At 35.6% G+C, this 18,304-nt stretch overlaps 1 protein-coding gene across 1 annotated transcript in view; it reads right to left on the bottom strand.

Moving 5' to 3' along the window:
- Window positions 1–5,506: 5,506 nt before the first annotated feature.
- The window catches only part of LOC149785279 (ankyrin repeat domain-containing protein 49-like), a 31,573-nt gene continuing 18,775 nt past the window's right edge, over window positions 5,507–18,304 (bottom strand). Inside the window, exon 4 of the mRNA XM_089979149.1 lies at window positions 5,507–17,272. Coding sequence (XP_089835275.1) covers window positions 16,925–17,272 — 348 coding nt within the window. The 3' untranslated portion in view covers window positions 5,507–16,924. The remainder of the gene's footprint in view (window positions 17,273–18,304) is intronic.

Raw genomic sequence — 18,304 nt, forward strand, 5'->3', positions numbered from 1 at the left:
TTTCTTTTGTGTTTTATATATCAAATAATAATGTTTAGCTTTAGTTCTCGCTTTTCACAAAATACAGCACTTCCTCGTTATAATGCTGTCCATAGAAACTATGAATTTTAATGAGATCACCTTGTAATGAAGCGCATCATATTTTTACTATTACATGATAAAATTGAATCCATGATCATACCTGCTTTGTAACAAGAATTATGATATAATGGAAGGTCCTATAGTGAACGGGCAATATAGTACACAGCACTTTCTTTTGTAATCTCACTTAAAATCATGATGAAAAAAAAAAATAATTTCAAAACATTTTTTTTTTCTAAACAAGTCTGCCACAAACTGCACATGATATGCCCATGTTATAAAATTGTATATAAAATGACCTTGACTTTGAGCAAAGGAATTGATTATTGTAGGATAATGTGTGAACCTGGGTCAAGTTTCATCAAACTATCTGAAGAGTTTAAAAAACGAACAGCCTGCTTAAAACAAAACAAACAACAACAAAAACAAGCCATAAACAAACATTATCTTTTACTGTGCCCTTGACCATGAGTGGTTTGGGTTGGACTGTAAATAGGTGAGATATTGTCAAATCAGGATATATAACATGATAAAGTTTCATTAAAGTATCTTCACTGACTCAGACTTGAACCTGCTTATGAATAGAGTTAACCAATTTTATATTTTCCCTTGCCATGATTTTGACCTTAAGGTAGGAGGCATTGCTATGACATGTGACACACTGTCTAGTCATGATATGTAATTAACTGATGAGTTCGAACCCCTGCAGAGTCATACCAAAAACCTATAAAAAAATGGTACTAACAGCTGCCTTGCTAAGCACTCTGCATGAAGGGGTTAGTGTTGGGACTGGTTGGCCTGGTGTCAGGATAATGTGACTGGGTGGGGCATGGTGCTACATGTCTTCAGCATGATGCACCAGTGCTAGACATCACTATAAACTGCCACACTGCAGACATCATAGCGATATAACTGATTTTTTAAAAAAGATACATTAAAAATCCAAATCACACACACACTCACACATAACAAACGTTTCAGTGAAATATCTTCATTTGTTCAAAAGATATAGATACAAGTCAAATTTCATGTTTCCTTACCATGACCCTAACAGTGGACTTGCTTTAGTATGCAACACTATGTATACATTGATAGATAACTTGCCAAAATTTATTTTAAAATATCTCAAGTAGTTCAGGTCCCCAAGTGGTCTAAAGTGCTCACCATTACGGATCATTGCCATCTCGCCTGTCTGCGTGGGTTTGAGTCTTGGGTTCGGCTCATGTGGGTATTTGAGAAAGCTTGCCAGTAGCTTCTTGTGGGACAATGGTTCTTTCCAGGGGGTTTCTCGGGTTCTTCCTCCACTATTTATACTGGCCGCCGTGTATAGCCTATCTTGTGCTGAAAAATGGCATTAAACCCTACAACAACTACAATACTACAATCTCAAGTAGTTCAAATGTTATACTCTGGGCAAAGATAAACATCATTTAATTACATTTTCCCTTGCAATTTCCATCAATTTAGACATGATCACCAACACATGATACATGCTTGAATATGGTTGCATTCAGATATCCAAAAGATGCACTCCACAAGTCACAAAATTATCTTTTCAGTTGCCATGACCTTTAACCTTGACTTTGAGGTAGGGAGCATGAATAAGGTACACAACACACTGTCTAGTCATGAGACATTTGTTCAGAGTTTCAAGATTTACACTGAACAAAGACACAAGTCACAGAAAAACATTTTCCCATAATATGATTTTGAGACATGGTTCTGGTACTAGTATGCAACACACCATCTAGTCATGTATGTACCTGGCCAAAGTTTCAAAGTTATGGACTTCAAAAGGAAAACCACTTTTACCCATGTAAATGCAAGAACCATGAACCAATCCCAAAACTTTAGTTTACACAAATTGATGCCCTACATAAATTTCTTTTTATTAAGACTGACTGTCTTAGTGCATTTATCAATATATTAACATAATATACGCATGTTCCATTTTAATACAAACATTAAAAATGTAATTATTTCATTATTGTTATACACATGTTAGTAGACACTGTGATCACAGTTCTGATGGTTATGGTGTTGTCAATAGATTTATTCAGGTTTTGCTACAGATTCTTCATATGATAATGGGCTTCATGTACCTGTCATCATTATCATGTTCTGCAGTTTGAGCCTCCATAATATAGAAGTACTCATTGCTATGACATTTGCATGAAAATTTAGAAATCAATTAACCAATGATTGTTTAAAATAAAAAAAATCTGCACATTGTTTGCAACATTACCCGAATTATTTTTTAAATGAGTAAAATTAAAGAGCAATAAGTTTTTGGAAAGTCATTCAAAAAGAAGTTCACAATCCATTTACTTGTACCCCTGGAACCGGTTTCACTAATATTCTAAAAATTTCTCATGTGATTGGGATTTTACATTATCTTATGGTACTGCAGACAATATCAATAAATTTGTCTGAACTAAATGGAATCATACAAGCTTAAGTAGTTACCTTGACCTTTTCAGAAATATAATCCATTTACACTGATGCCACTCAAAATATTTCAAACACAAGTTCTTCAAGTAAACTATTTATATGAAATATCAAATGATATATTTCCTCTTATTATATACTTCATATATAGTCCCATTAATTTACCATTGTTGCTACAGGTCAATACCCAGCTGTATTAACCAGAGTTAAGTATAAAGATTCACTGCTTCCTTATATGGTTATAATGTGCCCACGTTCAAAGAACTATTTTTATCTACGTTGATATAGAAATGACAATGAATGCTGACCTCATCCAAAATTTTGACGTTTTTAATGGATTGCTCAAGATAAGTCCAGAAAAGATAGATTTGTATATTCAACAGTTTGAAGAAGAGATAAAGGTGGAGGCAAGAGATCTACAAATAAATCCAGGTGACATGGAAAAATCATATAAAATCAGAAAAAGCACAATACCAACAATCAATGAGATGTATAAAAAAATGTTCAGCTAAGGCTGGAATGTGAAGAGAGAGCCTAGGAAAATAGCAAGGGCATTCTTTGTCACATGCACTTGGGACCAATATTTTCCAATACTCGGTCAATAACATAGATATATTCTTCTTACCATGCTAACAATCAAAGGATCCCTTGTTGGAAAGTTTGTTAGTCACATGTTTTGACAAATTCCTATGAATCTCCTCTATCCTATGCACTGCTGTACATTTGATCTGTGTCAAAAATGTAGTTTGTGGAGGGTACTACTAATATTAGTTATGTAATAAGTGCCTGCTAGTATTGCGTTGCTATATCTCTTACTGTTGCAAGTCCCTAGTCCAAGGACACTATTCCTTCCTGCAATAGGTAACTGGAGCTGAAAAATAAAAAAAAACAGAATCCTAATCTGATACTGTAGTCCACTTCCGACAACCAGAATATCCTCCTCCTTTCACTTGGACCAAGACTGAAGCATATTGGAGTATGGAGAGAGGAAGGTATTGTGCAATAATTGCAGGTTAAGTACTACATAATTAGATTAGACCTGCCTCGAAAAACCTACAATTTAGTAGGAGTAATACATTACCTTTCATTTCATTGCTGAATTTCCCAGCCAATGCAAAGGATGCTGGCCTGAAATAAACTGGCAAGCGAACTTGTCATTGTTGTCAGTAGGATGTTCTACTGCTGACTGGAGGATGACATCACAACTTATTGGGCAGATAAAGCAGGAGCAAAGCATAAATACGTCACTCTGGTATGTCACAGAATGAAAGTAAAATGAAGCGAGAGTGGAATAAGAAATGCATGTGGTTTTTATAACATTATCCACCAAAGTGACATGATTCAGAAAGGCCGAGGATGTTACAGTTTTGATCTTCATGAAAGAGAAATCTCTCAGTACATGAAAGAGAAATCTCTCAGTACATGTATGAGAAATCTCTCAGTACAAGACTGATAAGCTCTTTTAATACTCCAAACCACCTTGAGATGGTGGCTACCAAAATTTCAAAGGTATGACCCTTTATTTCTTCTTTCAGTTTGTAACAAGACAAAGGGTTTATGAGACGGGATTTCAGTGGGAACATGTGCTACCATAGGTAACCGATTCTTGACCCAGAGAAGAGGAAGACTTTTAACTGCAAGGTTCTTGAAAGAAGCTTTACTCAGTGGTTCGTAAGGAGGTTTAGAAAGCAACACCAAAGTACGAGAGGTCCCACCTTAGTATTAACAAGTGAGTCTGGCTATATTATGGAGTCCACAGAGAACTTAAGAATGTTTGGGCTGCTCTCTATCTCTTAATGGTGAATATTGAGCAGTCTGTTTTTGTTCAACAAGAAAAAAAAATCTATAACTGCATTTAAAAGGGGGCAAATAGGATCAACATATTTCCAACTGTACCAATTACAGATAATTCTTTAATTGGAGGTTGATTGCTTTCTAAGCTGAACGATGTGGCAACCTTGCTTGAAAGCTGGTCTTGGCGGAGAGACCATTTGACATAAACCAGGCATGAAGGTAAAGGATTTGAGGAGTGCTATGTACAAGAGACCCTCTGTGCTGTGATAGCAGGTCCCTCAGTGGCCATTCCCTGGGATCTTCAACTAAAAGGTAGAAGAAATCGCTGAACCACAATTGCTAGAGCCACAGGGGAGCTATCAGGATGAGCCATGACTTGAAAGTCCTGACTCTGTAAAGAACCTGAGGGATACTTTTGAAAGGTGGGATATAAGCATACAGTTAATCCCTGTACAGACTAAAGGTGTCCACTGCCCATACCACCTGGTCTGGCCGGAAGAGTCATAAAGAAAGAGTTTGATGTTCAGCTTCATTGTGAACAAGCCTCCTGCTGGTTTTCCCCACAGATGAAAAAGTGTTTCTGCTACTAAATGGTGTAGAGACCATTCCATGAGGACTGCTTGCCCATGTTCTGAAAAGTTTTCCACCAATACATTTCTCTTGCCTGGAATATGGCCGACTCAGAGAGTGATATCTGAAAAAGCTGTCCAGTGAAGGTTCACGGCTTTCAACCTGAAAGGGTATAAATATACTGCCATGGTGTTTGAGGTATGCTAACATCTAGTGGCTTGAACAACAGTCTCCAGCCTGAACTGGTGTTTCATAATGAACTTGATTAAAGGGAAAAGATCAATGACAAGTTGAAACTAACCCCTCTCATTTAAACTAAGAAAATCAATGAATACAATCCTAGATTTCTTATTTGAATTACCCACTCTAATGTAACTTTCCTAAGAAGGGAGTATACCTTATCCCATAGAGATATCAACTGAGACTGGTGAATCAATATAATGGTCCTTGAAAGAGACTTTGAGTCCTGGAAGCAAAGCTGGTAACCCTCCTTTTTGTGGAAATCTCATGGGTCTGGAAAATTACTCAGGATTTTAGCTTTCTTTTTCAGACCTTGAAGTTACAAGGGTTCAACTGACTCTAGCAATAGAGATAAAACAACAATAAAGAAAGATTAAAAATCCAGGACAGATTTATTCAATAATTTCTCATCTGTAAAAAACTACACCCTTTTTACCAGTTTATGGATTCAAAATTTACGTACAGAAATAAATGTCGATAGAACCATAGTGGATATATCTCGAGTATCTAAACAAGTTTATAATTTACTAAAACTAAGCATGAGTGTGAAAAATATAATGTGGGCAAATTATATTGTTTGAAATAGTTTTGAATTTCAGAATCCAAATTTGGGTTCCATAATTCATGTGTAGAAAGTTTGTCTGCTTATGAGAACTTGTAGTTTAAAGTCTAAGTTCCAAATTATTCTTCAAAATTTCATACATTAAATTTTTCTTTTTCAACAATTACTTCTCATTTATCCTGAGTTAATCAATCTTTGTCTGAGATCTTTATTCTAGGGCTTTCCTGTCCTATATCCTTTTTCCATCTGCCCCCTTATCTTCCTACCCCTATCTGACTCCGACTTAGAACAATGACGCTCTTCATATACAAGTTTGGCATGTGTAAGCATTCTGGTAAACAAAGCATGGATTGGTGGGTATTGCAATCGATTGGCCAATCCAAATCGACTATGCTGATGGAACATGACCTCAAGACAGTAATACACACAACTCCATGTTTTAATTCTTCTAATTCAACATAATATTAGACAATATGATCAGTCATGACAAACCTACCCAAATATATTATTCTCATCTTAGAATATTTGTGCAGGTAATTTAATTTTAAAATCTTGTATTGTTGTACAAAATACACTAACGGGTAATGAACATTTTGATGTACGAGGGGATATCTCAAATGGCAATGCTTGACTACAACAACATGTTGTGACTAAAATCAGCGGATTGGAAGATACATGAAGTAGTGGCATAGCAGTTTTTTCTGTCCAGAAAAGCTACATAACAGCAACAGGTTATGTATTACTGATGTTAAGTTATCATATACAGCACAAAATGAATACAACTGACAGCAGAAGTGCCAAGATAACTAAAGTGGTGAAGTATCGAACACCAAGAGACAAAAAAAAATGCACAAAGTCCAAGGAACCAAAAGCAGGATATTCCAACTATTAAAAGTGGACTAAGGGATTAGACTGGGATTCTGTAGTTTTTCATTTACAGTTCCAGTTACTAATTAGAGAGGGGAATAATATCCTTGGACCAAGGTCTAGCACCAGAATAAAACATAGCAATGCAATAAATCAGGTAATGCATTTACACTATTAACAATATTGCAGAGCAATAACAGTATCAAGCACAGAAAGAAACTAAATTTAGGAAACTAAATTATTTTTTGCTAATTTTGATTTGGTGAGAGTTTTCTTCTCTAAAGGATTTTGTTGGCTTTTAAAACATTTTTAACACATTACTGGATGTATCATGTAAAAGAAATGGAAGTTAAGTGCCTTTCCCAGGACACAATGAGGCAGCCAACCGTGACTGTTCTGGCTGAGTATCAAACCCACAACCCTTGTATTATGAGTAAGATGTTCTCCATGCTAAATTAATCAAATTGGGGGAAAATCATGATGTATTATATTAAGAATTTTTTCTTGTACCAAAAGTCAAGGATTTTTCCAAGGCTAAATCTAGATTTAGGTTGTGAACCATCTTTAAAGTGATTGACAATGTAGGTATGCAGAACATCAAACTTACTATTTTGGATGTTCAAAATTTACTGGCTCTCATCACAACTCATTTCTCCCAAAGTGCATGGATAGAAATACATTAAGTTGCAGAAGAAATGTTTTAATTTTTTAAAAAATTAATTCTTACCATTATCTACTAATAAATAAATTATATGGGTCAATATGTCAAATATCGGTATTAATTCAGACATCAAATGAAACTAGATCCCTATTAAGAGACTTGCAGTCTCCTTGCCAAAATTTCCAGGAATCCAAGACAAGTCCATTTTTTTCTGTCCTTTTATTCTTTTTAAATTCTGAGAACTGAAACCATCTCTGATATTCTTGTGAAATTTCAAAACAAAAATATTTTCTTACATGTCAGAGTTAACATATTCATGACATATGTAAGTGCAGTATAGAATTCTTTGTCATGACCTTTGACCTTGAAACTGATAGCATGGATGGAAAATCAGACACTGTCAATCTATTCCCATATGCTAAGTTCAGTTAAATCTCAGTTTGTTTTTTATTTAAAAAAAGCTATTTAAGTCATAACATGTATATACACCATATATGTGTGCAACAGATAAAAAAAAAATACATTCATACTTGTTTGTTTCTGATGTAATGCTTGAAAGAAATAGTCAAAAACCAGTCATAATCTTGAAGCTTGTAATCTATGTCAGAGAGCTATCAACTTGTTCAAGTGACTGCAACTAATTACAATGTCTGGTCAAAATTTGCCTGTAAATGTATAAGTCAGTGTATCCATAAATTCAGTGAAGTACAAAAATGCAAGTAATGACCTATGACTTTACCCTAGATGTAATGGTATGTATGCAGTATACCTTACTTCAGCCTCCCTAGTCTGTTTAATGTTAAAACAGCCAGTTTACAGTTAGACCTGGAGTCCCCACAGATATCATATTATTGAAACGTATATTAAAGTCCAGCTTAACAAGTGAGGGAGATTAGTAGCCAGTTTCATCATGTAAACATCTATCAAATAGCATCTTAAGTTATTAAACTCTATAGCCTTTAAAACAAACTTATAGCAATCATTACATGGTGTCAGAAGTTTAAAAAGCTTAACACTATTGTGAATAAAAAAAAAAATATATTCCAGCACCAATGGCTTTATTATTAGAAGATAAAGTTGCTAAAAACTGGAGATACTAGTTGCAGCAATATAAACTGTATAAGTGTGCTACTGAAAAAGACCAGAAAAGTGAAAAACTGCAATGTGCTACATTTCTAGCATGGCTGGAGAGGCTGCAGTGAAAATATTCAATACATTTTCCTTTGACAAGGAGGAGGAAGACAAACTGAGCATATGATACAGAAATTTGATGAATATTGTTCCCAAGGAAACACGAGACCTATGAGGCATGTTTCAACAGCAGATTACAAAAGTCTGGAGAAAATTTCAATCAATTTCTGACAGATTTAAGAATCCTAGCAAAAGATTGTGGATTTAGTAACCTGAAAGATGGTTTAATACGTGACAGAATTACTGAAGGGATAAATGATGATCATACAAGATCAAGGCTGTTAAGAGAGAAAGATTTTATCACCTGAAAGATACACTGAAATATGCAGAGCAACTGAAGTAACAGCAGTAAGAATGAAAACAATCACTACCATGGAACAACCAAATCACTACCATGGAACAATCAAATCACTACCATGGAACAACCAAATAAATCTGCTGAGGCAGTGAATAAGATAGGAAACCAACAAAGAGCTAAGCCTCAAAAGAGCGTTAAAGAAAAAAGCAATAGAAAAGAAGAGATTTGTTACTGTACAAAGTGTGGATTGGATTATGGAAGAAGATGCTGTCCAGCAAGAGACCAAATATGTAGAAAATGTGGAGGAAGAAACCATTATCAGAAAGTTTGCTACAGTAAGGCAACAAAATATCAAAACTCGGGACATATAGGTGGTAAATATCAAGTACACAGCAACACAAGAAAGGTTAATTCAGTTGATACTGGGAGCTGTTGTTGTTGTTGTTGTGGGGTTTAACGCCATTTTTCAGCACACGATAGGCTATGCATGGCAGCCAGTATTAATGGTGGAGGAAGAACCCAGGAAAACCCCGGGAAGAACCACCAACCTATGAGAAGCTACTGACAAGCTTTCTCACATACCCACATTGGCCGAATCCAAGACTCGAACTCACGAAGACAGAGGTGAGACGGCAGTGATCCATAATGGTGAGCGCTTTAGACCACTCGGCCACTCGGGGCCCCTGATACTGAGAGAGAATTGTTCATAGATACAGTGGATCACACCAACCCAAACAGTCCATGGATCATTTCCAAACAGTGTCAATGGCACAGTTATGCCTATGAAATTAGACACTGGAGCTGATGTCAACATACTTGGATTATCTTCAATTAAAGCACAGACCAAGATTACAATGAAGCAACATTAAACTGAAGGCATATGATGGAAGAGACATCCCAGTAAAAGGTCAATGTGTGCTTGAACTAAGACACAAACACTACCAGTATACAACCCAATTCATCCTAAGTGACAGTGATGTCAGACCTATTTATGGATGTAGTACTTGTGTTTCAATGAAATTAGTCAAACTTGTACTTATCATGTAGGAAACACAAAAAATAAACCTAAGATTAATGTCATTGAGGAATATGCAAATCTGTTTGATGGTCTTGGATGTTTACCAAACAAGATTAATATCAAGCTTAGAGAGAATGTGGAACCAATCGTTGAAGCATACAGAAAAGTCAAATTTGCACTTCATGATACCTTGAAAGCAGAACTTGAGAAAATGGAAGCTCCTGATGTAATCAAGAAAGTGGAAGAGCCTACTGAGTGGGTTAACTCGCTTGTAATTGTTCACAAGCCAAACGGAAAGTTAAGGATTTTCTAAGATCCACAGAATCTGAATAAAGTTATCCAAAGAGAACATTTCAAACTTCCAACATGTGAAGAAATTATGTCATGCTTTGCAGGAGCAAAAGTATTTAGATGCTTCAAATGGGTTTGGGCAGATTCAACTAGATGAGGAAAGTTCTAAACTGTGCATGTATAACACACATTTTGGCAGATATCATTACTTATGATTACCTTTTGGAATATGAAGTGCCCCATCACAGAACAATTAAAATAGATGGATGATATAGTCATATGCGGAAAAGACCAACTGGAGATTGATTTACGTCTAAGACAAGTTTTGGACAAAGCCAGAAAGGTCAAACTGAAGCTACAGAAAGAAAAGTGCATTGTTAGTGTCTCAGAACTCACATTGTTAGATGATGTATCAAAAGTTGGCATTAAACCAGATCAAAATAGAAGCCATACAAAGCACGGAGAGACCAACATGAAGGAAAGAATTGCAAAGATTTCTAGGCATGATCAACTACCTGGCAAGATTTCTGCCCGACCTATCGAGTTATACAGCAATATCGAGAACTCTATTAGACAAGAAAAATCAATGGAATTGGACTCCAAATCATGAAGAAGATTGGGATCATAAGAATCTAGTATCAAGTGAACTGGTATTACAATTTATGACCACAAAGCAAATCAGAATTTCAGCAGACACAAGTCAAAAAAGGACTTGGTGCTGTACTTTTGCAAAAACATGGTAAGAATTGGCTTGCCAGTCACTTATGCTTCTAGAGCTGTTACTGACACAGTCATTATTCCCCGACTGAAAGAGAAGCACTTGCGCTGACATTTGCATGTGAAAGATTTCATCAGTATATATATGGTCAAACAGTTGAAATCAAAACTGATCATAAGCCACTACTTGCAATATTTTCCAAGGGATTCAAAGAGTGTCTGCCAAGAATTCAATGATTATGACTTCAAGTTCAGAAGTACGATCTTCGTCTTATTTATATGCCTGGAAAAGAAATCTTTACTGAAGATACATTGTCACAAGCGCCTTCAAAAAACATGGAGCTGAACAATATAGAAAAGGAAACTGAGGTATTTGTGTAATGTCTACTGTACAGGAATTGGACAGAAAACAAGAGAAATTAAGCGTGAAATCACTACAGACAGAATCACGAAAATTCTGATGGAGACTGTCAAGAATGGATGGCCAGTTGAAAAAGCCATGTGCCCTTGAGAAATTCGACCATAATGGAATTTCAGAGATGAACTGTCCGTGACTAATGGCGTGATTTAAAAAGGAACTAGAGTAGTCGTACCATACAAATTAAGACAAAATGTCCTTGCTCAAATCCATGCAGGCCACATGGGAATGGAAAAATTCAAAAAGAGAGCTAGAGAAGTAGTATTTTGGCCCACTATGAGTCTGAATATCAACAACATGGTGAAAAGTTGTGAAACTTGCCAAAGATATCAAACGAATCAAGTGACTGAACCACTGATGTCACATCCCTTACCAGCAAGACCATGGCAGAAAGTTTCAAATGATTTATATGAGGCAGATAAGAAAGACTACATTGTCATAGCGGATGCTTACTCAAACTATCCTGAAGTTGTTAACCTTTCAAGTTAATCAACTTCCGAAGTAATAAAAGCTATGAAAAGTATCTTCTCAACACAAGGCATACCTGAGGAAATACTGAGCAATAACGGTTCATGCTACAGTAGCCTGGAGTTTAAACAATTTGCGAAAGTTTGGGATTTTAGACACATGAAGCCATGGATATCCAAAATCAAATGGTTTAGCTGAAAAGCATTACAAATTTTAAAATCAATAATTCAAAAATGCAAACAAAGTGGATAAGATCCACATCTTGGACTTTTAGCTCATAGGTCTACTCTGCTAGAAAATAAATTGTCCCCAGCACAGCTACAAATGGGAAGAAACCTAAGAGCTAATCTACCTACAAATCAAAAGACATGTTAAAAATTCTAAGAAAGTTAAGCAATGGAAATAAAAGCAAAAGGAAACTCAAAAATTCTACCCTGACCGGTCAGTGGTTAAACCCTTAAAGCAGCTCAGTCCAGGAGAGACTATCAGAATTCAGAATAGTAATCAATTGACTGATCAAGGTACTGTTATTAAAGAAGTCATACCAAGGTCCTACTTTGTGAAAACAAGTCTAGGTGAATACCAAAGAAATCGGACAGACCTGTTATTAGTGCTAAATAAAATGTCAAATGCTGAGGAAACTGATGACCAGTACAAGTCATCAAACAATGAAGAGGTAGATGATGAATCGAATGGATCAGATTTTCCTGTGGTTTGCAAAGAAATGAATTTTCAGTGCAGAACTCGAAGTCGAAGAATTATATGGAAACCTGAAAGACTGACAAAACATTGTTAAAGATTGGTGACATTGAAACTACCTAAACAAGTTTGATTCTAGTAGAATAGTGCAGTAATAAAGTAAAGTACTGATTTAAGACAGGATAAATAGTTACAATGAGAAGGACTTTAACATCCATAATATTAAGTAGTTTTATTCAGTCTATTCTGGATAAAAGTTAAGTTTAAATTTTATAAATCATGTTTTAGATTATATGGTTTTAGAATGTAGATTAAAGTTTCATCTGTACATTGTAACTCATTAACCAGCCATAGATAGGATCAAAATTTCATGTAAGAAAATTGTACATCTGTAAATGATACACAAAGGTAAAATTAATAGATTTTCATTTTTTTAAAGAAAAGGAGATATAATGGTATCTATACGGTACATCTTACTTCAGCCTCCATAGCCTGTTTAATGTTAAAATAGCCAGCTTACAGTTAGGCCCGGAGATTCCACAGATATCATATTACCAAAACATATACTGTAGTGCAGCTTAACAAGCGAGGGAGATTAATAGCCTTTTTCATTATGTATGTGTGTGTGATTTGGATTTTAATATAGCTTTAACAATTTTTCAGTCATATCGCTATGATGTCTGCAGTGTGGCAGTTTATAGTGATGTCTGGCACTGGGGCATCATGCTGCAGACATGTAGTATCATGACCCCCACAGTCACATTATACTGACACCAGGCCAACCTGTCCCAACACTAAACTCTTAATGCTGAGCGCCTAGCAAGGCAGCTGTAAGTACCATTTTTAAAAGTCTCTGGCATGACTCGGTCGGAGTTCAAACCCGTGACCTCCCACATCTGAGGCAGACTCTAACCACTAGGACACCAGAGCAGTGTTTAATGATCTAAACAACTATCTAATAGAATGTTTAGTTATTAAACACTATAGTCTTTAAAAACAGACTTATATAGATCATTACACTAGGGTCAGTTAGGTCTGATTTTTAAAACGCTATCAAAAGTTTAGTTATGTTGTTATAAGATCTGCACCATTTCAAATCAGAACCAGCTACATATTGCTATAATAGCATTTAAGTGAAAAAAATCTGTGTGTCAATAAGAACATCTGGAATGTAGGCATATAAAGATTTTCTGGATGGTTGTCAAGCAGCCATTTTGGAGCTTTGATCAGCCTTCATTTTATTACAGGAATAACTATATTTAAGAAAGAAAGTTTTTCTTCTTTAAATATTGGTATAGCTAGCTATTTCAGAGAAGTAACTGTTGAGGAATTTTTCATATGCTGGGGGTCACATTGGAATCATTTTATTTAATGACAAACTACATACTGTGAGAAGTGAAATTTCGCATGTAAATATGACTATCCCCTTCAGAAGTAGTGGTAAGATTTTCAAGATGGCCAAAATCAGTAACATTTTTATTTTGGATCAACTAATCATAAAAAGTCTTCAGTGACATCCCATATGATTATTTATTCAAGAGAAGTAGCTATAACATGTTCAAGATGGCTGCCATTGGTTCCATGTTCGATGTCAGATCAACCATAGTAGCCACATTAAAATGTCTGATAGGCAACATTTTAATTTAGGACCAAGTACATACCACAAGAGGTCTTTTAGTCAAAACCCATATCATTATGACAATACGTTCTAAAGTAGTAATAAAAGGATTTTAAAGATGGCCACCACGGTCATGAAACTGGACAGCATATTAGCAATGTTTTCAGTTAGGACCAACCAGATAGTACAATAAGTCTTACTGGATGTCCGAGTGGCAACATTTTCATTTGGGACCAACTAGACATCAGAAGATGTCTTTTAGTGAAAACTCCATGTCAACAGGACTATCCATTCAGGAGCACATGGTAACAGGATTTTCAATATGGTGGCTATAATTGGTGTCAGAACAACACCATTTTCATTTAGGACCAAACGGACATCATATGATGTTTTTTAGTGAAACCCTAAGTTGATATGTCCATCCTTTAAGGATGCGTAGGTATAACAATATTTTCAAGATGACTGCTATGGTAGCCATATTGGATGTCAGATTGGCACCATTATTATTTAGCACCAACTAGATATCATAAAAAGTCTTTTAGGTAAAACCCCAAACTGATATGACCATGTGTTCAGGAAGAGTAGAGAAAGATTTTCACAATGGCAAATGTGGTGGTCATACTGGATGTCAAGTCAACACCATTTTCATACAGGACCAAATAGAACTTCTGATGAATGTGTTTAGAGTTTTTTTTTGGCAATCCTCCAAGTAGTTTAGGAGAAACTGTGAAAACAAACTTCTGCCTACAGACAGATGACAGACAACAACCTATTGCATAAGCACTTCTGGTATATGATCTACAGAGCTAAAATATACATTACTGTTCAAGTAATATTTCTAATCTAATTAAAGAGCAAAATACTAATACTTTGATAAAAAATAAGAAAAAGTCATAGAACACTGAATCAACTACAAAAATATGTACTTAAAAAATAAAATAATCACAAATTATAATAAGGGCCACATCTGAACATTAGTGATGACAATTCCACATGAAACTTTACAATGTAGTATGCCATTCTAAACTGTGTTACTGATGCAACTTTCCTCTTCAAGTCACATTGCTATCACATTCTCAGTTGCTAAATGAATGTCTGTTATGGCATAAAGTTGATTCACACTGTCAGAGTAGTTAGTAAGGAATTTAATGAGGATCTAGTGCAGGAAGTTGATTCACACTGTCAGAATAGTTAGTAGGATTTTAATGAGGACCTCCTGCATGAAGTTGATTTACACTGTCGGAGTAGTTGGTAAGGATTTTAATGAGGACCTACTTCAGGATGTTGATTTACACAAAGTAGTTAGTAAGGATTTTAATGAGGACCTCCTGCATGAAGTTGATTCACACTGTTGGAGTAGTTGGTAAGGATTTGAATGAGGACCCAGGAAGTTGATTCTCACAGAATAGTTACTAAGGTTCTTAATGAAGATCTCCTGCAGAAAGTTGATAAGTCAGAGTAGTTGGTAAGGATTTTAATGAGGACCTACTGCAAGAAGTTGATTCACACTGTCAGAATAGTTAGTGGGATTTTAATGAGGACCTACTGCAGGAAGTTGATTCACACTGTCATAGTTAGATAGGAATTTAATGAGGACCTACTGCAGGAAGTTGATTCACACTGTCTGAGTAGTTAGTAAGGAATTTAATGAGGACCCCTACTGCAAGAAGTTCATTCACACTGTCAGAATAGTTAGTAAGGAATTTAATGAGGACCTACTGCAGGAAGTTGATTCACATTGTCAGAGTAGTTAGTAAAGAATTTAATGAGGACCTACTGCAGGAAGTTGATCCACTTTGTCAGAGTAGTTAGTAAGGAATTTAATGAGACCCACTGCAGGAAGTCAATTCATACCATCAGAGTAGTTGGTAAGGAATTTAATGAGGACCTAACAGGTTGGAAAAAACAGAATTAGTTAAACAAAATTATTTTCATGCTGTTTATCTTTTATTTTAAATGACAACTGTTAATAATTGGACTTTCCTCAAGTTTTTCTGTCCATATGGATTAATATTAACAAGTGTAAACAAACACTCTGGTCATGACATGAATGAATTTACATTCTCTTTTGAACCAGAAGTTCAATACACTGCATAAAAGAAAGAAACATCAAAGTTGCTGGTTGTTAGGTTTTAACAGCACATTCAAGACATTACTGGCTACATCAAGCCAAGGAAATGGGAACTACATGCCCTTCATAAAAGATACACCAAGCAACTTATCTTGGTGGGTATTGAACCAGAATCCCTTATATAACAAGTCTGATGCTCTATCAGCTGAGCTACTGCATCTCCCCATCAAAACAGGATGCTAGTAGCAAGGATGCAAAATCACTTTTTAGTTTTAAAATTAAACATATAAAAATCTTTGTAATCTTAATGATGAATTGAGTAATTCCACCAACATAAAGAAATGTTCAAAATTTCCTACAAGATAAAGCAAGACTCCTTGAAGGAAAATTCAAGATGTTATGACTGCATTTTAATTCTTGATGCATGCTGAATGGTCTGTGAAAAAATCATTACCAACCAAGCAATAAGAAAGATATTAGAAAATCAATCTGAGGAAGAAAGAAAAAAGATGTTGAGTGAAACGGGGACCTGATCCACTATGTTCACAAAGGGCCAATGCATTTAGACACAGCAAACGATGATTACACTGATGACCATAAGTTTATGAAAAACGTAAGCATGAATCAATAGTTATCTAAGGCAAACAAGAAACCCTCATTAACTACAAGAATTCCTACCTGTCAGACATTATGTCTCAAATAACATAAAACTACTAATTACAAGGAGATTGTTCATAAACTGATCGATGTATCAATGAACAATTAGACTGATGAAAAGGACAAAAGCCACGGAGCTCTTGCAAGATCCAGCATGCCATATGCTTTAATTTTGAAGATCACAACTTTTACATAAAGAAGAGATTACGTCTCCATTGGAATTTTATGCATCTACATTGACAGCAATCAAGAATTTCAACATTTTTGTTTTAACATATTCACACTGTCCTCCACCATTTCAAACAGTTCACACAAGTTACTAGTTCTCTTGCAAATATCTAAGGCTGTTTCACCAAGGCTGTTTTGAAGACTGGTATTAATGTCTTTGTTCCAGAGAAGTACCTCCACAATCTCCCTGTTTTCTGGATCTGAACATGCTATATGTAAAGCTGTCTGCCCACCATTAGTCTGGGCATTAATGTCTGCTCCATTCTGGAGAAGCAACATAGCCACATCAGCCTGGTTCCATCTGGAGGCACTGTGAAGGGGATGCCATCCATCTAAAGTCTTTGCATGTACATCTGCTCCATGAGCCAGTAACACCTGATAGGAAGTACATTATTTATTACTATATATTTGTCATATATATATATATATATATACACACACACACGCACGCACACACACACACACACAGAGGGGTGTAGTGCTGTGGGAATGGCATTCCCTTACTTTTGTTAAATGTTCCCTTACATTTTATGTGCCTGCCAATCAGAACACAGTTTATAACAGACCTAAATAACTACCAAAATAACTACCAAACAGCACATAGCTTGATGGATACAATTGGGCACACATTTACAGTACAGCACAGGCATGATTGGGTAAATCTGGCATTCTCAGAATGAGAAAAAGCATATAATATTTGGCCTGACGTGCCATGGACAGCCAATACTTTAATTAATCTCATGAGCAGTATTTTAATTTTAAAGGTCATAAGTCTCTCATACACAGCCTTTTAATTTTTATAGGACATAAGTCTTTCATAAGTAGTCTTTTACTTTTTATAGGACATAAGTCTTTCATAAGCAGCCTTTTTATTTTTACAGGACATAAGTCTTTCATAAGCAGCCAGATTTTCATTGCTCAGGATGGAAGATAATAAAAGCTATGACCTGAGGTGCCACGGACAATAGGGCATTTAATTTTTAAAGGTCACAAGTCTTTCAAAAGCAGACAGAATTTCACAGCTACTTTTTGCATATAAAGCTTATTTAGGACCCAGTATTATCTGAAGACTCACCAAAATATTGCAAAACATAGTTTCAAGGCACAATACAATAGGCTGACATAAAAGAACATGAGAAACAAAGGGGTTCTTCCTAAAGGGAAACAACTATTATCCACTGTCAGTGCATTCAACACTGAAGGCAGATGATCATTTTACCTACAACCTTGATATATTGCAAAATCAATGACCATAATCTGCTATATAAAAAAACAGGACCACTTCACCCTTGCATGAATTTAACTACTTATAAAAATTGCAAGTTTTTGAAAAACAATGAAAAGTCAGAAAAGCAAATGTTTTCATTGCCGCACATATCTCCGACTTTCTTATCCAAATGTGGACCC

This window comes from Sinohyriopsis cumingii, chromosome 13 (assembly GCF_028554795.1).
Source record: "Sinohyriopsis cumingii isolate HCF-2022 chromosome 13, ASM2855479v2, whole genome shotgun sequence".
NCBI lineage: Eukaryota > Metazoa > Mollusca > Bivalvia > Unionida > Unionidae > Sinohyriopsis > Sinohyriopsis cumingii.